Source organism: Sinocyclocheilus grahami, unplaced genomic scaffold (assembly GCF_001515645.1).
Source record: "Sinocyclocheilus grahami isolate Dianchi unplaced genomic scaffold, SAMN03320097.WGS_v1.1 scaffold97.1, whole genome shotgun sequence".
Classification (NCBI taxonomy): domain Eukaryota; kingdom Metazoa; phylum Chordata; class Actinopteri; order Cypriniformes; family Cyprinidae; genus Sinocyclocheilus; species Sinocyclocheilus grahami.
This window is the reverse complement of record NW_015505276.1, coordinates 295,133-322,578: the sequence shown is the minus strand read 5'-3', so window position 1 is coordinate 322,578 and position 27,446 is coordinate 295,133. Positions and strand designations below refer to the sequence as shown.

General features: G+C 36.3%; 7 protein-coding genes across 7 annotated transcripts in view; 5 read left to right on the top strand and 2 right to left on the bottom strand.

Moving 5' to 3' along the window:
* LOC107587977 (hemoglobin subunit alpha-1-like) overlaps window positions 1–3,535 on the top strand; it is an 11,805-nt gene extending 8,270 nt beyond the window's left edge. The window contains exons 2-4 of the mRNA XM_016275962.1: window positions 2,819–2,923; window positions 3,019–3,132; window positions 3,356–3,535. Of these exons, the coding sequence (XP_016131448.1) occupies window positions 2,828–2,923; window positions 3,019–3,132; window positions 3,356–3,484 (339 nt within the window). The 5' untranslated portion in view covers window positions 2,819–2,827 and the 3' untranslated portion in view covers window positions 3,485–3,535. The remainder of the gene's footprint in view (window positions 1–2,818; window positions 2,924–3,018; window positions 3,133–3,355) is intronic.
* A 4,458-nt stretch (window positions 3,536–7,993) lies between these two features.
* On the bottom strand, window positions 7,994–8,829 carry LOC107587924 (hemoglobin subunit beta-like). The gene is made up of 3 exons (XM_016275886.1): window positions 8,669–8,829; window positions 8,354–8,576; window positions 7,994–8,232 (listed from the first exon to the last, which is right to left on the bottom strand). Exons 1-3 carry the CDS (start codon window positions 8,758–8,760, stop codon window positions 8,101–8,103), a joined length of 447 nt encoding a protein of 148 aa, XP_016131372.1. The 5' UTR covers window positions 8,761–8,829; the 3' UTR covers window positions 7,994–8,100.
* Window positions 8,830–9,621: 792 nt separating this feature from the next.
* LOC107587926 (hemoglobin subunit alpha) lies at window positions 9,622–10,483 on the top strand. The gene is made up of 3 exons (XM_016275888.1): window positions 9,622–9,779; window positions 9,942–10,149; window positions 10,253–10,483. Exons 1-3 carry the CDS (start codon window positions 9,685–9,687, stop codon window positions 10,379–10,381), a joined length of 432 nt encoding a protein of 143 aa, XP_016131374.1. The 5' UTR covers window positions 9,622–9,684; the 3' UTR covers window positions 10,382–10,483.
* Window positions 10,484–18,395: 7,912 nt separating this feature from the next.
* LOC107588005 (hemoglobin subunit beta-2-like) lies at window positions 18,396–19,195 on the top strand. The gene is made up of 3 exons (XM_016275987.1): window positions 18,396–18,640; window positions 18,737–18,959; window positions 19,062–19,195. Exons 1-3 carry the CDS (start codon window positions 18,549–18,551, stop codon window positions 19,188–19,190), a joined length of 444 nt encoding a protein of 147 aa, XP_016131473.1. The 5' UTR covers window positions 18,396–18,548; the 3' UTR covers window positions 19,191–19,195.
* A 360-nt stretch (window positions 19,196–19,555) lies between these two features.
* Window positions 19,556–19,986, top strand: LOC107587976 (hemoglobin subunit beta-2-like; the record flags this gene model as incomplete). Its single annotated transcript, XM_016275961.1, has 2 exons — window positions 19,556–19,750; window positions 19,853–19,986. Coding segments are annotated over 2 exons (324 nt in total), but the record flags the coding sequence as incomplete, so codon positions are not given.
* A 4,734-nt stretch (window positions 19,987–24,720) lies between these two features.
* On the bottom strand, window positions 24,721–25,326 carry LOC107588004 (hemoglobin embryonic subunit alpha). The gene is made up of 3 exons (XM_016275986.1): window positions 25,230–25,326; window positions 24,943–25,150; window positions 24,721–24,849 (listed from the first exon to the last, which is right to left on the bottom strand). Exons 1-3 carry the CDS (start codon window positions 25,322–25,324, stop codon window positions 24,721–24,723), a joined length of 432 nt encoding a protein of 143 aa, XP_016131472.1. The 5' UTR covers window positions 25,325–25,326.
* A 1,306-nt stretch (window positions 25,327–26,632) lies between these two features.
* LOC107587921 (hemoglobin subunit beta-2-like) lies at window positions 26,633–27,363 on the top strand. The gene is made up of 3 exons (XM_016275884.1): window positions 26,633–26,787; window positions 26,884–27,106; window positions 27,209–27,363. The coding sequence occupies exons 1-3, from the start codon at window positions 26,696–26,698 to the stop codon at window positions 27,335–27,337; spliced, it is 444 nt and encodes a 147-aa protein (XP_016131370.1). The 5' UTR covers window positions 26,633–26,695; the 3' UTR covers window positions 27,338–27,363.
* The last annotated feature ends 83 nt before the right edge of the window (window positions 27,364–27,446 follow it).

The window sequence follows — 27,446 nt, the reverse complement described above, 5'->3', positions numbered from 1 at the left end:
CAAACTAGCTTACAAAACGTTATTAACAAAAACGAATAAGATGAGGCATGGCCTACACGCTGTATTAGGCTATATAATGACTAATAAATTACAGAACATTTAGCAAACACTGAGGAATCAAAAAAAAAGAGAGAGCATAGCATAAGGTATGGAAGTCCGTTTCTATGGAAGCCCGTTTCCTCCACTGAATTAAAAGAAAGAAAGAAAAAAAAAGGTAATTGCGACATTTTATCTCACAATTCGGACTTTTTGTTCACAGAATTGTGAGATATAAACTCGCAATTGTGAGATATAAAATCGGAATGGCACGATATTAAGTCACAATTGCGAGATAAAAAGACTGATATGTTCTCAGAATTGCGAGTTTATATCTCACAATTGCGAGTTTATATCTCACAATTCTGACAAAAAAAGTCTGAATTGTGTTTATATCTCGCAGTTCTGACTTTATTTTTCAGAAGTGCGACTTTATGCACTTTGCCGGTGCTTTGAGGCAATTGCTTTATGCGCGAGCTTGAGAGCGGAATAGGCTCTAGCCTAATACGCCTGCCTATAGCCTATATTGAAGTATGGCGCTTATAAATTATATATTTAATAATTAATATATTATTATATTAATCAATTTAATATAACGTGCGACTAGTTGACTAGAAAAATCTTTAGTAGAGGGCAGGCCTATACTTAGCACAAGGAAGCTCTCCATTTTTAAAATAAAATGCTGTAGCCTAATGACATTACGAAAAGTGCGACAGCTGCAAATCACATCGTTATTGCACTGCACGTGTTATGCATGCATGAGTCAAAAAAAATTTTTTTAGCACCCTAATTAGATTATGAAGAATGATTTGTTGATTTTGTTTTCCCTTTAGCCTACCTTCCGCAATATATTTTTCAATTACTTTCTAAAAGTGGTAGGGACAATATCGACCCTGGCAAAAAGTGGTGGGGACATGTCCCACCCGCAAATTACGCCTATGGAATCACCTAATATTTATACATAAATTAGGTTATTGTAGCGGTTAAAATCAGGTTCTCTTTTGGTTTGTTGTATACCCATTTCCGAAGCTAAGTGGCTTTGTAAAAGGAAATGATCGAATACTCCTAGAACATCTGCGTTTTTCTGATGTGACGGTCCTTAGTTAAAGGCTAAGGAAGGAAGGAAGATCGGGTTGTTGATGTTTGCCTGTCATTCTCACTCTGTCTGCACAGCGTGCGTGAACGCGCTGATGACGTGTCCTGTCTGCGCGAACCGGGTGCGCAGAGGTATGCAGATACAGAAGTTGACAGGCAGGTAGGAAAGCTTATTAAAACGCTCGGACCGAGCGTTTTGATTGGACGAACATTTCTTGGTCCTACGCCTTCCACAAAATATATAAATACAGATGAATACATTTAGACCACTTAACTTAATGATTGCTATCGGGATGTGAAGAGACTTTCAACCAGCATAACAAAAAATGTTTCTGAAGACAATCACCTATTACACATTTAACTGACTTGATAAAAGACTAAAAGTCCATCCCACTAATTAAGTGCTTTATTAGTCTGTAGGCATACATTTTGACATCTTTAATGCATTGAATCATGATTGAATTGAGGCAGGGATCTCGAGCAGGACAGGTTTGTCGCAGTACAGCTGGCTGAGCTAAGAGTAGGTGCCTTTGATGCCATCCAAGTTCTTCACGCATTTAGCACAGTTTTCCCATGGTTTGACACCTTGGGATTGCCCAGGATTGCAGCCGCACTGGATAGATTTCCAAAGGAACCGAAATACAAACCAGGGATATACAATCAGCACCCTGTCATGAGAAACAATGAAAATACATAAATCCAATGTCTGTTCAAAATGCACCACTGAATGAACAACATGTTGTGTATATCATCATTTACACACTGTTAAATTACCTTGTCCGATTTCACCGACGTTGATTTTGCCCCAGACACTCGCAATAGTATTGCACTCGGAATCTGACCACTCCACACTCTCAGAAAAAAAGGCAAACCTTTGTACCTAAAGAGTCCATATTTGTACCTTAAAGGTACATATTAGTAACTAAAGTGTACATATTAGTACCTAAAAGGTACACAATTGTACCTTTTGAAAAGGTACTGCCCCAGTGACACCTTTTGTACCTTTTTTTTTCTGAGAGTGCACCATTGTGATTATCTCTTTACTTTTTCAACAAGTGTGAATGCTGGATTTATCTACATCCAAACCACATTAGCTATTGACACTATAGGCGTCCATATGAAATTAACGTTAAATTAACTAAAACAAACGCATTTAAATTTTTAATAGGTGAACGGGTGACATCTCTTTTGGCTTTATCTTGACATTTAGACATATTCCTCCCATTTCAAAATGTTCTGAATAAACTGTGATAAGCATGGATGTTCTTTTTGAGTTGCGCCACCCTTTAGGTGATCCTAAAGTATGTGTCATACATGCAGTAAACTGAATAGAAATTGTTCAGATAAATCTGTTGTTAATAATTATTATTTCAGACAAAAACAGCCAAGGCATTCAATACATTATTTATGTAACTTTTTTTAAACTGTAAGAGTTGTCACAATTCTTCAGTAAATTAATATGTTTGATAGAATAGGCCTACTGTATTTCTGATAATTATTTTAGGATATATTACATTGCTGTTTTGATAGATGATAAAAGCAGCAAAATTAATTACTTGACCAAATGTGTCTGTAATTATTGGCTGAAGTCTGAGAGGTGGAGCTGGTGCTTGTTGGGTGTGGCAGCACTGCACGTTATAAAAGACCCCTTATCCTACACCTAAAACTCTGCTCTTGTAATAACAAGGATCGGAAAATGAGTTTGACAGCTAAGGATAAAGATGTGGTCAAGGCCTTCTGGGGTAAAATCTCTAGTAAGGCCGACGCCATAGGCCAAGAAGCTCTGGGAAGAGCTCCACATTTAAATACATTTTTGAGACTTATAAATCAACGTAGAAACAGTTTTGTCCAAAAAAAAACACAAACTGATTTTTCTCCTTCCCACAGAATGCGATGGCAGCCATCACTGATGCTGTGGTCAAAATGGATGATCTTATTGGTGGACTGAGCTCCTTGAGTGATCTCCATGCCAAGGTTCACCTAGATCCAGTAAACTTCAAGGTAAGATACTTGCTAATGTGCTGTTTGTGCAATGTTTCAATTCGTTTAGCCTACTTGAGTAGGCCTACTTTTAAGGTGTTAACCTAATGTGACACACCTAAATCATGGTATGGAGCACTTTACTGAGTTAAATGTGAGATATCAAAAATATGAAATAGAATGTGAATTATTCATTCATAGTGCATTAACTGTTCATTTACTACTTTTTGGGTTGTTTTTTCAGATTCTGTCCCATAACATCCTCGTGACTCTTGCAGTTCATTTCCCCGCTGACTTCACCGCAGAAGTGCACGTGGCCGTGGACAAGTTCCTTGCGGCTCTGTCTGCAGCCCTCGCTGATAAATACAGATAAACTCATCATTCCGGGGCTTCTCGTGCATCTGCATACAGAGGCACTTCAAATGATAAAGCTAAAATATCAGATGCAGTTAATACAATCTATAACAATCAAAAAGGTTTCTTCTTCCTGTTTTTCCAGTCGATATGAACCAAATCAGTAGGCTATATAGGGACAAACAGACACTTTTCATTGTTCATTGGACATTAAACCACGAGTCTTTATATTTTTCATTTTATTATGGCTTCTCGGTGGTAATCTGTTAACCTATACTCTTATTTAATGTTTTAGCACCTTGATGACCTGTCAGTAATCGATAATCGATGTCATTTAATTTCTTTTAAACAACATTGTTTAGTTACAACTCAAAAATTTTAATATTTCTAGTGCTGGGTAGTTTTTCTGTTACCCAGCTGTTGGGTTAGTGGCTGGGTCAACGATACACTCCCTCCGACGAAACAACACGTTCTCACTTCCAACTCGCTTAGTCAGGACCCCTTGGCGTCGATTTTTGACACTCAAGGTTCCCCAAGGAAGGTACAAGGTAGCCTCACTTTTCGACGTGCAGGGTCCTCCATTGCATTCAATTGCTTGCCTTAATTTAATTTAACGTTTTGCATGCATTTGTAAAAAAAAATAATAATAAAATAAAAATTATTTTATATAAATGTATACTTTATTTGGAGCACCTAACCCCACTCCTACCCTAAACCTAAACTAACCAGGACTGCGTTTCCCAAAAGCTTCGTATAAGCCTAAGTTCATAAAGCAGAAGTTCGTAAAAACGATCGTACGACTGATCTTAATATTACTGTCTGTTTCCCAAAAGCATCGTAACTTAAGTAGCTCTTGAAAATCACCGTAGATCTACTAGTGCTCTCGAGTAATCGTAAAGCCCTAAGTGCATCGTACGAAGACAGATTTATGCGGTCTCCTGCAGGACAATCGGAAAATTACACCTTTAACTTTATTCAAGTGCAATATGATTATAACATAAAGTTTTGATTGTGCTTTATTGTACACTTTATTACTCGGGTTTTTTTTAAATTAATTTATTAATGAAATTAACAAAAAAATGAATAAAAAGAAGTAATGTGAAAGTGACGTGACATGTGGCCAAGTTTGACTTTGGGTCAAATATGGACTAACCCAACTTTTGGGTTAAAAATTTAATGTAAAAATTTAACCCAACGGTTGGGTTAGTCCATATTTGACCCAAAGTTGGGTTGAAACAACCCAGCATTTTTTAGAGTCTATATAGATATTATATACTATAATATACATTTTTATATAAAGTATATTATAGGCTATATTATTATGTAAAGTATAATATTATAGGTATAAATATAATAATATAATATAATATAATAGTTATGATATCCGAGTTAACATTTCAATAAGCGAGCGTGTAGGCTACTACAATTACGAGCCATTCTATAAGGTGACATTTCAGCACTTGACAAACGGATAGCGACTCCTAAGTAGCACTTAAAACACGGCTACGTGCGATTGTGTTAAGTGCATCTTTGGGCCCAGGGCTGCGTTTCTCGATAACGATTGGTCTTCGCTCTTAAGAGCGTTTTCTACGAGTCATTTTACGATCGTTCGTTATTGTTTCACGTGCGTTTCCCAAAAATGCACACCCGATTTAACTCGTCGGCTCATTAATAGAGACTTTAAGACCTGAAGTGGGTCAGAAAAGGTCAAAAGAGTTGAGAGAAATTATGATGCGTGTAAGATCCGCCTCACGTTCAGCAGCGGCAGCTCTTAAAGAAATAGCAGCCAAAACAATAACCAGCTGCTGTGATGTCAAAGAACCAAAATCAAAGAACAATCACCTTAATCAAAGAACAAAAGAAAAAAAAGAGGAAAGAAAAACTTTTATAGCTTTAAGGATTCATCTATATTTAATTTAGAATTTAGTGTTTGATCATTTAAATTTAAATTTATGTATATTTCTGCTGCAGGGCATAGGTAAATATGACATTTATTATAATGGGTTTATGTGAAGATTGTTTTAAGTTCACTTAAATTAGAAGTTATTTTTTAAAGTCTAATAAGTGTTAAAATTGGTAGCTCTCAATTATACTGTAATGTTGAATGGCTATAGTTAATGGTGGTTGAGTGGTTCAAGCAAAGGGTTAAATAGGGGGGGGGGGGGCAATTTTATAGCGAAATCAGTATTGGTATCATTGATACTGACCTTCAGTCATAAAAAAGACGCAATTAAACAAATATAAAAATATACTGTATTTATGTTGTTTGTACATTAATTTGCAAAATTATTGCAATATAAATGTATATTTAAAAACTTTAATGTTAGGTGGGATTAATTGCGATTAATCGCGATTAATTTCAGAAAAATGTGAGATTAATTTGCTAATTTTTTTTAATCGATTGACAGCACTAATACATATATATATATATATATATAGAGAAATTATTGCAATATAAATGTATATTTAAAAACTTTAATGTTAGGTGGGATTAATTGCGATTAATAGCGATTAATTTCAGAAAAATGTGAGATTAATTTGCTAATTTTTTTTAATCGATTGACAGCACTAATACATACATATATATATATAGAGAGAGAGAGAGAGAGAGAGAGAGAGAGAGAGAGAGACGTTATTTCCGGGTCCAATACATGGCTGGTTTTCTTGCACATCAGCAAGTAATTTACAGATTTTTTCCCCCAGTCTTTGAAGCATATTTCCTACATTACTTAAAATGAAAAAGTGATATAAAGTCATGGCATCATAGCTTAATTTTTTGGGGGTATATGTTTATGCATAAACCCAAGTAATGATTAAACAAAAATTCAAACAATATGGATTATAAATTCAATATCTCTGTTACTTAATGGGGAAGAGGAGAGAAGTTTGAAGATATACGTTTAAGTGCTGAGTAATATTAATTGCATATTAATGTATTGCATTTACTGTATGGTTAGGGTTAGAATGAGGGTTTGGTTTAGAGTTAGTTGCGTGTAATTATGCATAATTTATTGTTATTACAATAGTAAGTACGTGTAACAAGGACACATTAAAATAAAGTTCCCAAAATACCTGCATGTAATTACATCTGTAATTAATTTCTGTAATTACATTTATAATTACACTGTTGACCCATCCCTTACACCTTAACCCACCCTTAAACCTACCTATACCACCAAACCTGTCCCCAACCTTACCCGTTTCCCACCTCAATAGCAGCAAAAGTGTTTTGAAATACAACATGAATACAATAAGTATTGTACTTATTTTCTGAAGTGAGTACATAGTTATGGCCACCGGGACCCATCTTTTTTTTTTTTGAGAGTGTGCCTAATGGCAATTGATTAAAGGCACAGTCTAATGTGCCTTTTTATATTGACAGCATAGGAGCTGGACAATCATGGAAACGACAATTTATGGATTATAACTTTTAGGATTTATGGATTATAACCTTTTTTATTTAAACATCTCCTGTATTAAAAATTATATCTAGGCTATTTAAAACTAAAGCACAAAGGATGCGGGGTCCCCATGGTTTTACCCAAGTAATTTCTGTTGTAAATATAACACTACACAAAAAGACAGGTAATAAAGTAACAACGAAAACATACAGTCCCCAGTTTCTTTTACCACAAACAAATTCCAACAACATTGTGAAAATAATATAGACCAATTCACCACTCGGTCGCATTGTAAGCAAATCTATGCAGGGGCGCGTTCAAGCCTAATGGATATAAGGGAAGAGCCAAGAGCAGAATAGTATACCAAAGTACTATAAAGCATAAACCTACAAGTGAATTTGCATTGTTGCAGTAGCACTGTCAGGATTTACGGTAACAGCATTAATGACCTCGGGCAACAGCTCAGGAAATATAATAGATCTATTAAAATGTTGCTCCTGCTCCAGCTCTAGTGACAGGCTGCAAGACACACGCCAGTGAATATTGTTGCGCAGTTTATTTAAATGTCATCTTAACATTCGATTCTTTTTTTATATCTTAGTATCAGTCCGTAATTAATGGAGTCAAAAGTTAGGCTATGTCAAAACAAAATTGTCAAGTTGGGAAAAAACAGCAGCAAAAGTTTAACAAGTTAACTCAAAGAGTTGGCTCAGTATAACTCAGCATGGAACTTGTTTTTATTTTTGTATAAGAGAGTATATAGGCCTAAGTAAATTTGCAAACAAAGAAACTAACTGACTAAAACAATTATATATTTATAAAAATAACGAAGAGTGCCAGCTTATTTTGATACTAGAGCCACTGGAGGTTGTGATACATTTTATTTCTTTTATCAATGAATTCAAGCGGTTAACACCCACAGTGTGCAAATCTATCATAACTGTTTTTGAAAGGCTTACTGGTTGCTGACTCATTAAGTCAAGTCGAAAAACTTGCTAAAAGTTAAGAACAGGATTCTTTTCCTAAGTTGTCAACTAGAACATGTTTCTTTTTTAAGAGTTTTCTTTTGGTCATATAAACTGCTGGTCAGTGTTTTCTGGAATAAATGGAAGCAAACAACTTTAAAGTGCTTTTAACAATATTTTATTGATCTTATTTTATAAGAGTTAGATCTTTGTGTGAACAGCTCCCGCAATCTTCTGCAATACAGCTGGTGTTCATTGGTGATGAGAATCTAGTGGTACTGTCTACCAAGAGCGGAAACGACGACACTCAGAAACTTCTGCCAGGCCTCCTGGACGTCAGCATTGAAACCAGAGGGGCCAAACTTCATGGCAGCGCACACGGTGATGCAATCAGCCAGAAGCTGTAGAGCAAGAGATCTATTAGGTGGCTGTTTTTCGATAAAGATTATTCAACATAATATGAGCACAACAGTTTTCTATATTTACATCATGCAAATATTAGTTTTATTTTCGCAAACCTACTTTGAAGTTGTCGGGATCCACATGCAATTTCTCAGAGTGCATCACACTGAGTGCCGAATAGGTGGCCTTGATGTTATCCATGTTCTTGATGGCTCTCTCCAGACCTCCCATCACAGTCCTCCCGTGACCTGCCACCTTGGAGTTACCCATGATCGCAGCGGGGCTTGACAGGTTTCCAAAGGTGGAGAAATATCTCTGAGTCCAGGGATACACGATCAGACACCTTAAATAAACAGAGTCATTAAGAATAAACTGCGCAACTGACATCATCTAACACGGAGAATGTGTCTATTAAAGAATGTGCTGCAATGATACCTGGCCAGGGCCTGAGGTCCGAGTTCATCGGGATTGAGCTTTCCCCACAGGCCAATGATGGCACTTCGCTCAGCATCTGTCCACTCAACCATGTCTACGTTTTAGGATGTCCTTAGGCACTTGTTTAAGTCCAGTAGGAATCACTAGTAGAAATTCAGAAACCGGAGTACAATTTATTGATGTGTGATGTCTCCGCCCATAACAAGATGCAAAGTCTTATTGGGTAATTTCTCCGAGCAGGTGACGCGTATACATGTCTGGACATCTCTGATCGGACACCGTCCAAAAGAAATTGTTTTGTGAGATGTCTTAAACATGAGTAAGCTTTTTTTCTGCCAACAAATTGTTGTTGATCAAATATATAAAATAAACATGTAAAAAAAAGCATGTAAGGGTTCATTACAATTAAATGTCATTTTGTGAAAAAGCAAAAGCACCGTTGCAAATAGGTATTTTAATTACAATATATGGCCAGACAAATGCAATTATGTTACAAGCGTTTTCAGTTAATGATGATTTTCAAATAAACTTTATTACTCGAAATTAATTTCATGCCATCTTGTCATGTCATTAATAACATGTCATCTTTTCCGAGAGTTCAGCCACCGTTTATTAACGTTTTAAAGCAAATAAAATTGAATAAAATAAAAATAAATAAATAGCCTATTAGGCTACACGAGTGGGTTCAGTTCATTTGAACATTAATTCTGATTCATACGTTTAAAATGGGGATTAAGTGGGAATAAAAAATTATTTCGTTTGCATAGGCTACTTAAGCGCCTGAAGGTTGTGAAAAGAAAATCGTTATCTCAATTAAACAAGAAGCACACAATTGGCACGGTTTTGATTGGACAACACACGTTGGGGATCAGCAGTAAAGCGTTTAAGGGGTGTGGTTTGGACCGATTTGACGGGTGTGCCCTTCCTTGGTTTTATATAAAAAGTGGGGCAAAATTCTGTTTTCGTCAACATCTTTTTCTGAAGACAATCTAACTTGAGAAAAAGAAGACGCAGCAATGAGTCTCACTGATAAGGACAAGGCTGTTGTGAAGGCACTATGGGCTAAGATCAGCTCCAAATCCGATGAAATCGGCGCGGAAGCCCTCGGCAGGTAATACTGAATTACTGTCTTCCTATAGGCTACAGATCTATGTAGAAACTTGTAACTTTGCAAAATAATATAAAGAAGTTAAAGTTTTGATTTATTCGAGTAAAATATAGCCTAGCTAATGTTTAGATCACCGAAATGATCCATGTTAATACTTCCTTTCAGAATGCTGACCGTCTACCCTCAGACCAAGATCTACTTCTCTCACTGGGCTGACCTGAGCCCTGGGTCTGCTCCTGTGAAGAAGCATGGCAAGGTTATCATGGGAGCAGTCGGCGATGCCATTTCAAAAATAGACGACCTTGTGGGAGGTCTGATGGCCCTGAGCGAACTTCATGCTTTCAAGCTGCGTGTTGACCCGGTCAACTTCAAGGTACAACATGACAAAACATAGGCTACCTATGGTGTGATTTAAGACTTCCCATCATGGACATGGTATATTCATTGTATTGTGTTTCTGTGTATTCCTTTTCTAGATCCTCGCACACAATGTCATCGTGGTCATCGGCATGCTCTACCCAGCAGACTTCACCCCAGAGGTTCACATGTCACTTGACAAGTTTTTTCAGAACTTGGCTCTGGCTCTCGCTGAGAGGTACCGCTAAACTTCCGGTGGGCATTCATACGCGACACTGTGCGGCACCCCTAACCAACTCAAGTGTGATGTCTGAATAAAATTTCTCAATAAAAGGCAGAGAATTAAATGAGTCATGTCTTATTTTTATCTCTTATATTTGAATCGACCATAAATGTTTCCTAAACCTTTTGTCAGGATAAACTGCAAGCCTTACATTTGATTCTTACTGTGACATCCAAAATGAATAATTTTTTTCCAACTTTTTTTTAAAATTCGAAATTACTCAAAATTCACTTACTTTTACATAAACCCTGAACTCTTTTTTTGTGTGCATATATGGTCACCTGATTGGTTGTGCAATCATTTTTAATCTTGTCATTTAATATTTAATTTAAGTTATTTTTTATTGTGGAAAAGAATAGGCCTATATTGTTTATTTGATAAAGCCATTTTGCTTCCACATTTGTTGTGTCCCTTTGCAAATAAACTCACCAAAGCTGCATTTATATGCTCAAAGTACAAGTAATGGGTTTTTAAAATAACCATTATGTGTGTGAACTTGAGTCAACACGGTTCATGATTAGTCTAAAAATCGATATTCAAATATCAAACCACTGTAAAATCATTGGTTTCCGTATAATATTTGCTGTGTCCGAGAGTCTTTGCATAGAGTCAGAACAATGATAAATATGATTTTTGACGGGTTTCATTAAGGTTTTGCATTACAAATATGAAAAAACTCATGTTTTCAAAGTCAATTTAAAATGCTTAGAAAGGTGCACTTTTAAAAATCAATTATTTTGCCTCTGTTTTTGCCTTTAATTACCTAAAAGTTTTGACATAAGGTATATCTGTAATTTAACTACAATTTTAGAAAAATTTTGCTGTACTTTTTTTGCTCCACAGCTTTAAACAAAACATTATCTAAAATTGATGAATTATGAAATTCAAACTAATTCAAAGGAATTCTGTTGCAGGCATATTATGAATAGACCGGGGATGAATTTAAGCTATTAAAAATGAGCTACAGCCGTGAAATAACTATTATACATGAACGCATTCTCCAACTCAATTCCCCTGAGGTCAAAGCAGAAGTTGTCTGTGTACAAATATTAAGATTTTTACAAGAAACAACAAGGGGGATAAAGAACTTAAAAAAAAAATAGCGCCTAAATCAACATTTCGATATATAAAATCCACATAAGCTTTTCATCATAGACATGTCGAAATTTCATTAAATTATCAGAGCTGAACAGAGAGGGTTAACAGTTTCTATAGCCTACCTGACCCACAAAGATGGAACAAAACAGGACAGTGTTTATGGCTACATTTGCCACAATGGTAAAAGTGTCTAGTAAACTTTGTTTTATAGTTATACTTCAAATGTCTATGCTTTATGGGTGTTTTTCTTTCTCTCTCTCTTTGTTTTTGTCTATACTGTTTTTGTGTGTGCTGTTTTTTTTAACATGAGGATATGGTTCATTTATTAACCACTATAAATTTCTTTCATTAAAATGGTAAAATGTTTTTTTTAGCGTTACAACTTACTGTGTAGTGGGACAGGTTGCAGCAACAATACTTAAAATTATTTTACACAGTTCAGGGATTTAAAAAAAAGTTTGGGTTTTTCTAATAAATTTCCAACAAGACAAAGGGGACAACAAATTAGACGCAATTGCCTAGTTCCTGTTTTCAAAAGAAATTATGCCAACTAGGGCTTGAGAGATTATATTTATATATATATATATATATATATTTCTGCGTTATCACGATTTATCACATAATTCAGACAGTGAACACCCTTTTCTCTCTTGAACGTATCAAAAATGTTTTTGAGCCTACAGAGAAAATAAGTATTAAATTGCTCAATATTGTAAAGATATCTGAAAGATGTGTTTCTTTCTTTTCTTTTCTTTTTCTGCACGGTAGGTGATTTAGTCTTAAGAAAGGATGTTAAATATTTTAAATATTCGGCTCGCACAATTTTTATGAATATCTGAAATGGCGAAATAAACCTACAGATAACCCAGCTAGGTAGCTTACGTCAAGCAAAGTATTTTCTAAATGTTGTACATTTATTTGTTAACCAGGCTAACTAAACTTATATTGCGGAACACGAGAATGGTTGGCGCAGGCTGTGGGCTTAATACTCTGATGCATAGGCCTAGTGGTCACTACAGCGGACAGATATTTGGAAGCCATTTTGAACCATTTAAGATAGCATCATGTCCCAACCACCAACCAAGTACCTCAGGAATAAGTGTTAAATCCTTTTATTCTCAAAAAAACTATTTCTCAGATTTTTCAGCTAAATGTCAGAAATAGTTTCATCCAGATTTTAACAATATTTTTCTTGTACATTTTTTTTTCTGTTTCAGAAAATATATCAGCCCACAGTGGACGTCATGCACTAAAGGGTATAATTCTGCCTGTGGGCCTATATATAGATTCTGCCTTATTTTGTATGTTTTATTCAAATTATGAAATAATTTACACTTCAATGGATTTATTAACCAGAAATATTAAATAGTCTTCAGATTGTATCCTTTATTTCACTGCTTACAGTCTATTTATTTATTAGGTCATATAAAATTGTAGGCATGTATCCATGTATGAGTGCAGATATATGTGTTCATGATTGTGTTCGAGTGTGTGGTGGGAGAGTGTGTGTGCTTGTGTGTGTTTGTGTTTGTGCTCACATGTGTATGAATAGCTCACCACCCCCACCCCCCACACACTGTCTCACACACCCCTGCCTTGTCTGTAGTGTTTTTGGATTCAGGGACGTGCACAGACATTTTGAGGGGCAGGGGCTCAAGTGGAAAAAAGGGCACTTTTCTAAACAAAACTTTAAATATATTAACACAACTCTGACTTACTTACCAATTTATATTAATTCCCTCACACTCACCCAATTGTTTCATGTTGTTTCATTTTTCAACAGATGTCAAAATAATCAGTTCACAATGTTGTTATAATTACACTTACTGTACCATGCACACACACACACAAACTGATGTGTGCTACACTGCTGTGCTGCGCCTGAGCCTGGGGGGAGAAAGGCATCGGAACCCGACAGTCTCAGAATTTCCCGACCCGACCTCTGATATTTTGATTTTTTTTATTTGTTTGACAGGGAAAGCTGTGCGCAAACAGAAAAACACACACATAATACATATATTCATTTATTTAAAAAAATTAAAAAAAAAAAAAACTTTCTCTCGAGGAAAAAGGGCAGGTGCTCAAGTCCCCTTTGATGTCTATGTGTGCGATCAATGTGTGCTACACTGCTGTGCTGCGCCTGAGCCTGGGGGGAGAAAGGCATCGGAACCCGACAGTCTCAGAATTTCCCGACCCGATTTTGATTTTTTTTATTTGTTTGACAGGGAAAGCTGTGCGCAAACAGAAAAACACACACATAATACATATATTCATTTATTTAAAAAAAAAAAAAACTCCCCAGAAAAAAGGACACTTTCTCTCGAGGAAAAAGGGCAGGTGCTCAAGCCCCCTTTGATGTCTATGTGTGCACGTGCCTGTGTGTGTGTGTGTGTGTGTGTGTGTGTGGAATCGCTGATTCGCTGAACTTTTTACCGACACAACAAAGCCCTCTAGCGTACTGAACTACACTGAGTACATTTCTTTCGCGCCATTGGACACGTAATTCATTGCCCCTAGTGGGCGCACGCTCTCTCTCGCTCTTCCTTCGGCTTGCTCCCTTTATCAGGGGTCGCCACAGCGGACTGATTCGCACAACCGATTTGGCACATGTTTTACGCCGGATGCCTAGTGGGCGCACGCTAAACAGCCAAAAAGGTTTAAAGTATGATAAAATTATCATATACAGGTGCATCTCAATAAATTAGAATGTCGTGGAAAAGTTCATTTATTTCAGTAATTCAACTCAAATTGTGAAACTCGTGTATTAAATAAATTAAATGCACACAGACTGAAGTAGTTTAAGTCTTTGGTTCTTTTAATTGTGATGATTTTGGCTCACATTTAACAAAAACCCACCAATTCACTATCTCAACAAATTAGAATACTTCATAAGACCAATAACAAAAAAAACATTTTTAGTGAATCGTTGGCCTTCCGGAAAGTATGTTAATTTACTGTAGATGTACTCAATACTTGGTAGGGGCTCCTTTTGCGTTAATTACTGTCTCAATTCGGCGTGGCATGAAGGTGATCAGTTTGTGGCACTGCTGAGGTGGTATGGAAGAGGAATACGACAACTGTAGCCAAATTCCTTGACATGTCTGTGTGTGGTGGCTCTTGATGCCTTGACCCCAGCCTCAGTCCATTCCTTGTGAAGTTCACTCAAATTCTTGAATCGATTTTGCTTGACAATCCTCATAAGGCTGCGTTTCTCTCGGTTGGTTGTGCATCTTTTGCTTCCACACTTTTTTCCTCCACTCAACTTTCTGTTAACATGCTTGGATACAGCACTCTGTGAACAGCCAGCTTCTTTGGCAATGAATGTTTGTGGCTTACCCTCCTTGTGAAAGGTGTCAATGATTGTCTTCTGGACAACTGTCAGATCAGCAGTCTTCCTCATGATTGTGTAGCCTAGTGAACCAAACTGAGAGACCATTTTGAAGGCTCAGGAAAGCTTTGCAGGTGTTTTGAGTTGATTAGCTGATTGGCATGTCACCATATTCTAATTTGTTGAGATAGTGAATTGGTGGGTTTTTGTTAAATGTGAGCCAAAATTAAAAGAACCAAAGACTTAAACTACTTCAGTCTGTGTGCATTGAATTTATTTAATACACGAGTTTCACAATTTGAGTTGAATTACTGAAATAAATGAACTTTTCCACAAAATTCTAATTTATTGAGATGCACCTGTAGGCCTACTTGTATTAGGCTCACATAAGCCTAACAGTGACATTGAGAAAGGTTATAAGTGTGTAGACTATATAATAATTGTAAGTAACGTCTTTTTATCATTATTTAACATCCTGAAACACTGAAAGACGTAAACAACGTCCTGCAGTAATCTGCGTTAGCTATTATATTATTACCATGTTAAAGAGTTTTACACAATAAATCATCATCGTTATTCAGTGAACAGTTACTCTGATGTTTTGTTTTGTTTCGCACAGTTGTTTTGTATTGAATATCTCTGCTCTGATAACTGAGGATAACGTTAATGATTTTGGGAAATTATTTCAACCCACGTGAAAATAAAATACTATAATAATTTATAGTAGGCTAAATGCTATGGTGTTTTTGAACCATGCAGTAGTAAAGCATATTATACTGTATATATTATAGGCTACTATTTACAACACTTTGTTAATGAATGCTATGGCATACTGTAGTATTAACTATAGTACTGTAATAAATGCTTTAGTTTTTACTACTGTAGTGTATTGTAGTAAAATATACCCTATAGTTGTAGAAAACTTAGTACAGTATTGGGTAAAATAATTTGTTTATAGTACTATAGTTGTTATATTACCACAACAAATTAATTCAAGTACTTTGCTATAGTATGGTTCAAAAACACTATAGTACTATTTACTGTAAATTACTATAGTATTTTTTCATGTGGGTTACTGTATGGTTATAATATGTCATATCTGAATTAAGTATAATAAAAGTATCACTTTTTATTTCTCCTCTTTCCTACTACTTGTTTCTCTTCTGTTTCAGTTTTTATAAATAAAATAGTTTTTTTTATAAACTACTGTCGCTTGATTTGTATTATTTGTATTTGTTATTTATTTTAATTTTAGTTCAATTATGTCTGAATTTATTATGTCTGTATAGGTCTTTTATTAAATTAGTTTTATTTAATTTGAGTTATTTTAATACTTCCACAAAATAAATGGAAATGAAATAATATATATATTGAATTTATAAATGTGTACGTATGTATATATTTATATATATATATATGTATGTGTGTGTGATTGTACATACACATATATGTCGTTTTTTTTTTTTTTGGTGTTTGGCTTAGTGTTATGTTAGAATCATTATTATACTCTTATACCTTTTATTCTTTAATATTTTTGTTTTTAGCTTTATTTTTTCGTTTTTCATTTAAATGTTAAGTTTTGAAATTTTGTTGTATGCATTTGTCATTTTTATTTAATCTCTTTATTTTTAAAATGTGTATGGTAGTATTTATAAAGTTTTAGCTTTTAGTTTATATATATATATGTATGTGTGTGTGATTGTACATACACATATATGTCGTTTTTTTTTTTTTTGGTGTTTGGCTTAGTGTTATGTTAGAATCATTATTATACTCTTATACCTTTTATTCTTTAATATTTTTGTTTTTAGCTTTATTTTTTCGTTTTTCATTTAAATGTTAAGTTTTGAAATTTTGTTGTATGCATTTGTCATTTTTATTTAATCTCTTTATTTTTAAAATGTGTATGGTAGTATTTATAAAGTTTTAGGTTTTAGTTTTGGATCTGGTTTTAATTGTTTTAATACTACAATTGATTGCTTCTGGATAAAAGCGTCTGCTAAATGACTTTAAAATAAATAATAATACAAATGTAGGCATCTATTTAGCCTATATAATAAAAGGTAGGCTAGGCTATTTTATTTGCATATTCCAATATCTCCATTAGATACCAAATTCAGAATGTTCATCAAATAAAAATGGAATTGAAACAGAGAGGAACTTTTAAAACTCTTTTAATTCGACAACTATTTTAAAACATCCTTTACAAAACATTAGCTATGAAAAAGACCCTATATGAAATATGAACCCTGCAGACTCCCTCACAAGAGCTGTTACACTCTGCCTCACATCAAAATAGTACATAGGCTATTATCTGTGACTGTGATCAAAACAAAACTGAGACAGAGCTGCACTTTCTATAACAATACACAAAATGCACAGATATTCGGACAATGGTCTATCAAAAAATAAAGTGCATATACCTCACATTCGAAACACTGTCAAACAATAAATAACTGCCCTTCCTGATAGAAGAACATAGGGACAGCTGTGTGTTAGCAGCACCACAATATAAGAGACAGTGAATGATCCGCCCTGACTTGATGTTTCCCTCATATGTCGCAAAACTGTATAACTTATATTAGGCTACTTTTTTGTTTGTTCTGTTATCCTGTTAATATTTTACACATTTTATTTTAATCTTTTATTTCATTTTATTTAATTTGGCACCACTTTTTCTGTGTAAACATTAAGTATTTGCACCGTCATACTTTACATTGCACACATTTTGTACACAATACAAATGTGCAGCTTTTGTCATGCCAGTTAAGCACACTTAAATTGAACTTGATAGACACTAGCGCCCCTTGTCGGTTAAAGTGGTGGACTGGTTCTGTTTAAGTTTGTCAGGCCTCTATTAGCCAATTTAAGACTTGTGGACAGCAGGGGTCGCTAAAAGACGTCGTTCTGTGAAGCCAGACTTTAAGGTTCTAGGACTGTTATATTACACATTCCCTCGCCTGCCTAGAATACAATCAGAATATTATTTTAAACCAAAAAAATTAAATTCCGTGCATATTTGGTACTGTAAAAAAGTTCTACGCACGTTGCACAATATACTTTTTAGTAGCCTAAATTGAATTTTCGACTAACAAATGAATTTTCGACTAACAATTATTCAGATTCGATTTCGATTTAGGAACCTGAAATGTCAAATACAGAAGTCATGTGCTCGATTTGGTAAATAGCCTACATCGCAGCTCGCAGCTCTCACGGGGGAGAAAAGCAATTTTTCTAAATGAGAAAAAGGGTTTCTCTTGTCACACATTAAGTCAAATTTAACTGTTCAGAATTCCCTATGTATAAAAATATTCTATCATTTTTATTATATTATTTATGTCTATATGCAATCGATATCATCCGATTAGCCTACAACAATTGTTCAGTAAAAACGCTGCCATATTAAAATAAGTTATAAACAGAATTCATATAGTCTCATTAGGCCTATTGTTGTTTCCATATTTTTAATCTCAGCAAAACGTTGTTAGAATTAACTACTTAGGTTTAGTCTTTGCAGAAGAGAAAAGTAGGCTATGATATGCATCTTTTGGGTGGACGTGGTTGATCCAACCCACAAACATGTCACCCAATAGCCTGCCAAGGGGTGGAGTGATGAAGCGCATTTAAGTACCGCAATGAAACTCTCTTCACAGCACTCTTTAGCTTCTGTTTAAGGCACTTTGTCTGAACATCTAAAGTCGGAAACATGGTTGCGTGGACAGAATTTGAGAGGGCCACCATTCAGGACATCTTCTCCAAGATGAACTACGACGTCGTTGGTCAGCAATCTCTGGCAAGGTATTGAGTCCCGGCAGTTATAGTAACTTAAAGCGGGCATCTAGTTTCTTTACTGTGCTCTAATACGATGCTCTTTCTCTTCATTCTGGCTTGTAGATGTCTTATCGTTTACCCTTGGACCCAGCGGTACTTCGGCAACTTTGGAAACCTGTACAATGCCGCTGCCATCATGGGAAACCCCATGGTTGCTGCTCACGGTAAAGTCGTGCTGCATGGCCTGGACAGAGCCGTGAAGAACATGGACAACATCAAAGCCGCTTATGCTGAACTGAGTGTGCTGCACTCCGAGAAGCTCCACGTAGATCCTGACAACTTCAGGGTAAGATGACACCCAGATTACAAAATGTTTATTACCAAGCCTTGTTCTGACTCCAGTGTTCATCCCTTCTGTCTATGACACTACACTTGTGTCCTCCCACAGCTTTTGGGTGACTGCCTGACCGTCGTTGTTGCTGCACAACTGGGCGCTGCATTCACCCCTGAGGTCCAGGCCGCTTTTCAGAAGTTCCTCGCCGTCGTGATCTCCTCCCTTCAAAGACAGTACCAATAGAAACAACCCCTGCTTAGACTGTTACACAGAGGATCATCTGATGCTTAGACAAAAGAATATGTTCTTCTGAGTTGAAGCAAATAAAGGTTTCGTTATTCAATATGCAGTGTCTCCTGTGCTTTTTTATATATTCGCATGAATTCACAAATTGTGTATCTGCAGCCAGCTTTTGATTTAAAAACAAAACACAAGCCTTTGGTATAACCTATAACTGATAATCTTTTATTAAAATAGGCACCAAGTTCGTGCATAACCTTATCTGATCACCTCTTTTATTAATAGGAGACTATCAATATAACTTTAATAAGTACAGATAGCTTCAGGCCTATTTCAAGTTTTATTCAAATGAATTTGATTGAATACTGCGGTACTTCGGCAACTTTGGAAACCTGTACAATGCCGCTGCCATCATGGGAAACCCCATGGTTGCTGCTCACGGTAAAGTCGTGCTGCATGGCCTGGACAGAGCCGTGAAGAACATGGACAACATCAAAGCCGCTTATGCTGAACTGAGTGTGCTGCACTCCGAGAAGCTCCACGTAGATCCTGACAACTTCAGGGTAAGATGACACCCAGATTACAAAATGTTTATTACCAAGCCTTGTTCTGACTCCAGTGTTCATCCCTTCTGTCTATGACACTACACTTGTGTCCTCCCACAGCTTTTGGGTGACTGCCTGACCGTCGTTGTTGCTGCACAACTGGGCGCTGCATTCACCCCTGAGGTCCAGGCCGCTTTTCAGAAGTTCCTCGCCGTCGTGATCTCCTCCCTTCAAAGACAGTACCAATAGAAACAACCCCTGCTTAGACTGTTACACAGAGGATCATCTGATGCTTAGACAAAAGAATATGTTCTTCTGAGTTGAAGCAAATAAAGGTTTCATTATTCAATATGCAGTGTCTCCTGTGCTTTTTTATATATTCGCATGAATTCACAAATTGTGTATCTGCAGCCAGCTTTTGATTTAAAAACAAAACACAAGCCTTTGGTATAACCTATAACTGATAATCTTTTATTAAAATAGGCACCAAGTTCGTGCATAACCTTATCTGATCACCTCTTTTATTAATAGGAGACTATCAATATAACTTTAATAAGGACAGATAGCTTCAGGCCTATTTCAAGTTTTATTCAAATGAATTTGATTGAATACTTTTATAATTGTTAGGCTATTTGATTTAAAGAATAGTCCGTTACTTTAACAATGGGTGTTATGATGGTAAAAGAGTTGATTCACAATAAATGTTTATTACCAAGCCTTGTTCTGACTCCAGTGTTCATCCCTTCTGTCTATGACACTACACTTGTGTCCTCCCACAGCTTTTGGGTGACTGCCTGACCGTCGTTGTTGCTGCACAACTGGGCGCTGCATTCACCCCTGAGGTCCAGGCCGCTTTTCAGAAGTTCCTCGCCGTCGTGATCTCCTCCCTTCAAAGACAGTACCAATAGAAACAACCCCTGCTTAGACTGTTACACAGAGGATCATCTGATGCTTAGACAAAAGAATATGTTCTTCTGAGTTGAAGCAAATAAAGGTTTCATTATTCAATATGCAGTGTCTCCTGTGCTTTTTTATATATTCGCATGAATTCACAAATTGTGTATCTGCAGCCAGCTTTTGATTTAAAAACAAAACACAAGCCTTTGGTATAACCTATAACTGATCATCTTTTATTAAAATAGGCACCAAGTTCGTGCATAACCTTATCTGATCACCTCTTTTATTAATAGGAGACTATCAATATAACTTTAATAAGGACAGATAGCTTCAGGCCTATTTCAAGTTTTATTCAAATGAATTTGATTGAATACTTTTATAATTGTTAGGCTATTTGATTTAAAGAATAGTCCGTTACTTTAACAATGGGTGTTATGATGGTAAAAGAGTTGATTCACAATCTAAGCAGTCACTTCAAGTCTTCAATTAAAAAAAGAAAAACTGAACACTTAAAACACTTTAGTATTATACACTATTATATGTATATAATATATGTAATTATTAGTATAATAATACTAATCCATGTTTTAACCCCTTTGTTAAAATATAATGTAAATAAAATAATTAATAAAAAAACTACGTAGCCTATAGAACGCTGAAAAATAGCTTTTTTTTAAAAGCTTTTCAAAATAGATTTACCCAGTGAGAAACGCCTAATTTGTTAGATTTCAAAAGCGGAAGTAAACGTTTCCACATTTATTTGTTCTTAGAGGAGCTAGTTTATTAATACTTATATTTGCAAGTGTAAAAAAGTACGCAACGTTATTTTTATTTTCTTGACGAAAAAAAATAACTATATATTTTTAATAAGTGGCTATATTTATGATCAGTGAATTATGCTCTTGTATACGTTGAAGGACTTAAATTGCCACAACTTGTAAAACCCTCAAAAGCACTAAGCGGACCAATAAAGTTCAATTACTCTAGTGCTTTACACCTCTGCCTCCACTTATGCTTAGGTTGAGAAATTATTTAGAAATATATGCTTGTTTATTTAAAGGTTTTTAAAGTGTATTTATTTGCTTGTTTGTTTGTGTGGTTGGTAATTCATGTTTGATTTGTGTCAACACAAGCAGGGCCGCATTAAGACTGCACTGGGCCCCGGGGCTATGACTTACTGCAAGGCCCCCCATCACAATAATGATATATATATATATAAAGCTTTAAATAGGATTTTTATCCCACATCAAAATTCTTGATGCAATGAAATTTCATCATTTTTGTTACCAGTTTCAATATCACAAAAAATAATACTAGCCTAAGTAAAAGTAAGCTTACTGAAGACAAGTAAACAGTCACAAATTAAGCTACAACAGAACAAAGATCATAAGAAATACTTGAAAAACTTGAAAGCACTGAATAATATTATGATGTATGAAAAAAATTGACAAATAGACTGAATGGTCTTCTCTGTATATATTCAATATACATTCATTCTTATTTATTTTACAAAAGTGATTCAGTCAAGGACAGTAAGTGATTTTCTTTCTGATGTTTGATTTACATTATCGACACAAATGGCAACAGCAGCTATATTAGGCTGCTTTAGAGGAATAGTTCACCCAAACATGAACATTCTGTTGTTGTTCTAAACCTGTATGAGATTCCTTCTGCTGTTGAATGCAAAATAATATATTTGGAACAATACTGGTAATCAGACAGTTGCTGGGCCCCCATGACTTTATGAATAAGAATACAATATTGGAGTCAATGGGGACCAGAAACTGGATGCAATCATTTTTCAAAATATCTTTTTTTATGTTGAGGAGAACAAAGAAATTCATAGAGGTTTAGAACAATTTGAGTTTAAGTATATGATGACAGGCTATCTTCATTTTTGGGTGAAATATCCTTTTAAGATCTCATCATAGAGGCTAATCCAGAATCTCATATAGCCTAACACTACACATGCTTTCTCTTTAACTATTAACGCTCATTTAAGACACAAATAACTGTTTACGAGGATACTCGCAAAGACGAGAATTTTTGACATAACTGTGTATTTGAACGTTTAAGCGCTAGGAGCAAAAAGTTTAGTCAGTCGCAATACGAGCAGGTGCGCGCCGCGCGAATCAGACTGAAATCGTCTTAATGCACGCATTAACCATAATTAATTCTGCCCCACTGCTTAATGTTCATTAACAGTTTAAACCATTTGTTTTAAAACATTAGGCTGCTTAAGAGGAATAGTTCACCCAAACATGAACATTCTGTTGTTGTTCTAAACCTGTATGAGATTCCTTCTGCTGTTGAATGCAAAATAATATATTTGGAACAATACTGGTAATCAGACAGTTGCTGGGCCCCCATGACTTTATGAATAAGAATACAATATTGGAGTCAATGGGGACCAGAAACTGGATGCAATCATTTTTCAAAATATCTTTTTTTATGTTGAGGAGAACAAAGAAATTCATAGAGGTTTAGAACAATTTGAGTTTAAGTATATGATGACAGGCTATCTTCATTTTTGGGTGAAATATCCTTTTAAGATCTCATCATAGAGGCTAATCCAGAATCTCATATAGCCTAACACTACACATGCTTTCTCTTTAACTATTAACGCTCATTTAAGACACAAATAACTGTTTACGAGGATACTCGCAAAGACGAGAATTTTTGACATAACTGTGTATTTGAACGTTTAAGCGCTAGGAGCAAAAAGTTTAGTCAGTCGCAATACGAGCAGGTGCGCGCCGCGCGAATCAGACTGAAATCGTCTTAATGCACGCATTAACCATAATTAATTCTGCCCCACTGCTTAATGTTCATTAACAGTTTAAACCATTTGTTTTAAAACCTGCTTAAAACGCGTTTAAATGATAAGCTTAGCCTACATCTTGACACGCAAAACGATTGATACATTTCTACCGGATTATCTCCCAATCCTTAAATGAATATATAGAGTTTGTTCAAAACACAAAAACAATATACATCCAGTTAATAATCAAACTAACTTAAAATCTGTGTAGACGATGAGCTGTTTTTTTCCCATGTGCCCGGTTCACTTGCTGTTCCAACAACAGTTGATTGAAGTTACTTCCACTCCATTATCAGCTTTAGTAATAACCTGATAGCTGGGGAGTTTACTGACTAACTTGTTTTTTTTCTGTTGTTTGTATTTCAAATTTTTCATTTTTTGAGCCCCTCTCTCTCAGAATTTCTGACATCTTTACTTATAGAATATTGTTCTTTGCGCGAACATTTCCAGATTACTCCAGAACGAAGTGAAGAGTGGAGGTGAATGCAGACATAGGCTGGGCAGCAATCACCTGATAGATACGTGCACATGTCTTTCAAATGTCATTGTCAAGAATAGAATAAATGCATTTGCTTGGTAAACCAAATTCAGACTTTAAGCTTCAATCTCAAATGGTAATGCATGGAATTTACGGAAAAGCTCAACTAAATAACAGCTCTAATAAGAGGGGGGCGTGGTGACTTTGGCGATCGGCGCGCCAGTCAATTTACTCCACAGCCAATCACGGACCCCCTCCTTGCTCGGGCCCCGGGGCTTCAGCCCCGCCCAGCCCAAATGGTTAATACGGCCCTGAACACAAGATAAAACATCATTACTTCCATGTTTATTGGCTGGTAGTTCTGTAGAATGAATGAAACAGTTGCAAATATTTGTGTTGTGAGACTCTCCATCCCGATCTCAAGGCAATTCGTAAGCCTACATATTTTACGAGGTGGCTAAATCGTATGAATTTGTACGAATGACCCACACCTAACCCCGCCCAAACCTACCCGTCACTGGGGTCTACACAAATAGTACAAAATTCTGTACGAATTAGCCACCTCGTAAAATACCTACGAATTGGTCGTGAGATAGCGTTGGACTCTCACCATTCGCATAGCTATCTTCACGTTAAGGTGTTTTTAAAACACTTACATGTGTATGACAAAAACATGCACCAAAGACATTTAGTTAATGTTGTTTATAATCATTTATTGCATCATAAGACATAATGTTTATACAGGCATCTATCTGGTCTGACGCAGTCCGACTTCATCACAATAACATGAATTTATCTGTACTTCTCGGCCAGAGCCAGAGCCAAAGCACTGAGGAACTTGTCCATAGCAACATGGGCCTCTGGGGTGAAATCGTTGGGGAACATAATGGCCAGAACCACGAGGATGTTGTGGGACAGAATCTATGAAAAACACAGGAAACAAATAAGTTACCGTGACTTTACGAGAGTACGACAGAATCGGAATTGACTAAAGATGAAATTCGTTGCACTTACCTTGAAATTGGCGGGGTCAACGCGCAGCTGGAAAGCATGAAGCTCGCTGAGACTCAGGAGCCCAGAGGTAAGGTCATCGATTTTGCTGACAGCCTCAGCAACGCCGCTCATCACGGTCTTCCCGTGCTTCCTCACTGGGGCAGAGCCGGGGCTCAGGTCTTTCCAGTGAGAGAAATAGGTTTTGGTCTGGGGGTAGACCACCAACATCCTAGACAGACACAGTGAATTGAATGGCAGATCTATGCCCGAAGCAAACATCATGACTTAACTTAGATGAATAACCTTACCTAGAAAGAGCATCTTGACCAATGTCATCAGCCTTTCCTGAGATCTTGGCCCAAAGGTCTTTGACGGCAGCTTTGTCTTTGGCAGAGAGACTCATCGTGAAAGGATGACTTTGCAGCAAACTTCTGTAGTCTGCTGGCAAGAGGACTGGCGGTTTTATACTGTCACCAGGAAGATACACCCAAGACCCTCCTCTCACCCCCAACGATGACTTATCAGACCGTGGAAGAGTGCCAAAGTGTTCCGGTTTTTCTCAAAACATACTCAATCTTTTTTCCAGCAAGTCCTTAATCTGAAATTAATTAATGTAATAATTAACCATCTGTCGAATGAAGAAGTCCTATAAACGTTTTGCTTTTTTGTTTTGTTTGGGTTACTGCTAAACTAGTTACTCACTTACTGATTAGTTTTTACGGTCGATGAGCTGTTTTGAACGGTTTAATGTCTTTAATGTAAAACTATTATTGAACTCTCAATCAGTTGTTCAGTTATTTAGGCTACTGATGAACTGGAGGCTTTTTAACTCTTGAATATCAAATTATTAGTTCGTTTATGATAAAGAACGGGAATAAAATGAGCATTTTTGTCGAATGATATCTTTAAAGATACTTTAAACATTTGAAATTAGTTGGTAACGCTACTTTAAAGCACTAAAGATGAGTGTTTCAACTGTACTAAGTAATGTAACAAAAGTAGGTTAGGCCTACTTCTTGTCTTTTATAAATATTATTGTTCATACTTTGTTTAGCAGACAACTAAAATAAATATCATACGAAGAAATTGCACGTATTTACTTAAGAGTTTTTTTTTGTGGTAGGCTACTTAAAACTTACGTGTGGATAATTATGGAAAGCACAGTTCAGCAATTCTAAAACTCAGGGGCGTAGCCATCATTTCAGAAGTGAGGGGGAAAGAAATGATATATATATAACATTACAATGTAACATTTCTGTAATCTAGCGGGGGACGAATTTACGTGATATTAAAAGTGGGGGGGACACGTCCCCCGCGTAATCTACGCCCCTGCTAAAACTAATTTCAATGTTCAGAAATCCCTATTCATAAAATGTGCTATCATATGTAGCCTATGTATTATGTATGTGCTAAATCATCTGATTTAAATAATTGGTCCTTAACAAATTAAACACGTTAAAATAAGTTAAAAATAGAATTCGGTATCGACTCATGGGCTTATTGTGGTTTCTATTTATTATTATTATCATCATCATCATCATCATCATCGAGGCATATTGTTAGAATTGATCTTTGTGGATATTAGAAGAGAAAAGTAGGCTATGATATGCATCTTTTGGGTGGACGTGGTTGATCCAACCCACAAACATGTCACCCAATAGCCTGCCAAGGGGTGGAGTGATGAAGCACATTTAAGTACCGCAATGAAACTCTCTTCACAGCACTCTTTAGCTTCTGTTTAAGGCACTTTGTCTGAACATCTAAAGTCGGAAACATGGTTGAGTGGACAGAATTTGAGAGGGCCACCATTCAGGACATCTTCTCCAAGATGAACTACGACGTCGTTGGTCAGCAATCTCTGGCAAGGTATTGAGTCCCGGCAGTTATAGTAACTTAAAGCGGGCATCTAGTTTCTTTACTGTGCTCTAATACGATGCTCTTTCTCTTCATTCTGGCTTGTAGATGTCTTATCGTTTACCCTTGGACCCAGCGGTACTTCGGCAACTTTGGAAACCTGTACAATGCCGCTGCCATCATGGGAAACCCCATGGTTGCTGCTCACGGTAAAGTCGTGCTGCATGGCCTGGACAGAGCCGTGAAGAACATGGACAACATCAAAGCCGCTTATGCTGAACTGAGTGTGCTGCACTCCGAGAAGCTCCACGTAGATCCTGACAACTTCAGGGTAAGATGACACCCAGATTACAAAATGTTTATTACCAAGCCTTGTTCTGACTCCAGTGTTCATCCCTTCTGTCTATGACACTACACTTGTGTCCTCCCACAGCTTTTGGGTGACTGCCTGACCGTCGTTGTTGCTGCACAACTGGGCGCTGCATTCACCCCTGAGGTCCAGGCCGCTTTTCAGAAGTTCCTCGCCGTCGTGATCTCCTCCCTTCAAAGACAGTACCACTAGAAACAAAACCTGCTTAGACTGTTACACAGAGGATCATCTGATGCTTAGACAAAAGAATATGTTCTTCTGAGTTGAAGCAAATAAAGGTTTCGTTATTCAATATGCAGTG

What these genes read in the sequence shown, in the direction of transcription:
- LOC107587924 (XM_016275886.1), bottom strand. Translation starts at nt 8,760, where the DNA reads ATGGTTGAGTGGACAGATGCTGAGCGAAGTGCCATCATTGGCCTGTGG. An exon ending in GGACCTCAGGCCCTGGCCAG is followed by an intron (nt 8,577 to 8,668) that starts GTATCATTGCAG and finishes TGTTTATTTAAG; the next exon opens with GTGTCTGATCGTGTATCCCT. An exon ending in TGGATCCCGACAACTTCAAA is followed by an intron (nt 8,233 to 8,353) that starts GTAGGTTTGCGA and finishes CTTGCTCTACAG; the next exon opens with CTTCTGGCTGATTGCATCAC.
- LOC107587926 (XM_016275888.1), top strand. Translation starts at nt 9,685, where the DNA reads ATGAGTCTCACTGATAAGGACAAGGCTGTTGTGAAGGCACTATGGGCT. An exon ending in GGCGCGGAAGCCCTCGGCAG is followed by an intron (nt 9,780 to 9,941) that starts GTAATACTGAAT and finishes ACTTCCTTTCAG; the next exon opens with AATGCTGACCGTCTACCCTC. An exon ending in TTGACCCGGTCAACTTCAAG is followed by an intron (nt 10,150 to 10,252) that starts GTACAACATGAC and finishes TTCCTTTTCTAG; the next exon opens with ATCCTCGCACACAATGTCAT.
- LOC107588005 (XM_016275987.1), top strand. Translation starts at nt 18,549, where the DNA reads ATGGTTGCGTGGACAGAATTTGAGAGGGCCACCATTCAGGACATCTTC. An exon ending in GGTCAGCAATCTCTGGCAAG is followed by an intron (nt 18,641 to 18,736) that starts GTATTGAGTCCC and finishes TCTGGCTTGTAG; the next exon opens with ATGTCTTATCGTTTACCCTT. An exon ending in TAGATCCTGACAACTTCAGG is followed by an intron (nt 18,960 to 19,061) that starts GTAAGATGACAC and finishes GTCCTCCCACAG; the next exon opens with CTTTTGGGTGACTGCCTGAC.
- LOC107588004 (XM_016275986.1), bottom strand. Translation starts at nt 25,324, where the DNA reads ATGAGTCTCTCTGCCAAAGACAAAGCTGCCGTCAAAGACCTTTGGGCC. An exon ending in GGTCAAGATGCTCTTTCTAG is followed by an intron (nt 25,151 to 25,229) that starts GTAAGGTTATTC and finishes GTGTCTGTCTAG; the next exon opens with GATGTTGGTGGTCTACCCCC. An exon ending in TTGACCCCGCCAATTTCAAG is followed by an intron (nt 24,850 to 24,942) that starts GTAAGTGCAACG and finishes TGTTTTTCATAG; the next exon opens with ATTCTGTCCCACAACATCCT.
- LOC107587921 (XM_016275884.1), top strand. Translation starts at nt 26,696, where the DNA reads ATGGTTGAGTGGACAGAATTTGAGAGGGCCACCATTCAGGACATCTTC. An exon ending in GGTCAGCAATCTCTGGCAAG is followed by an intron (nt 26,788 to 26,883) that starts GTATTGAGTCCC and finishes TCTGGCTTGTAG; the next exon opens with ATGTCTTATCGTTTACCCTT. An exon ending in TAGATCCTGACAACTTCAGG is followed by an intron (nt 27,107 to 27,208) that starts GTAAGATGACAC and finishes GTCCTCCCACAG; the next exon opens with CTTTTGGGTGACTGCCTGAC.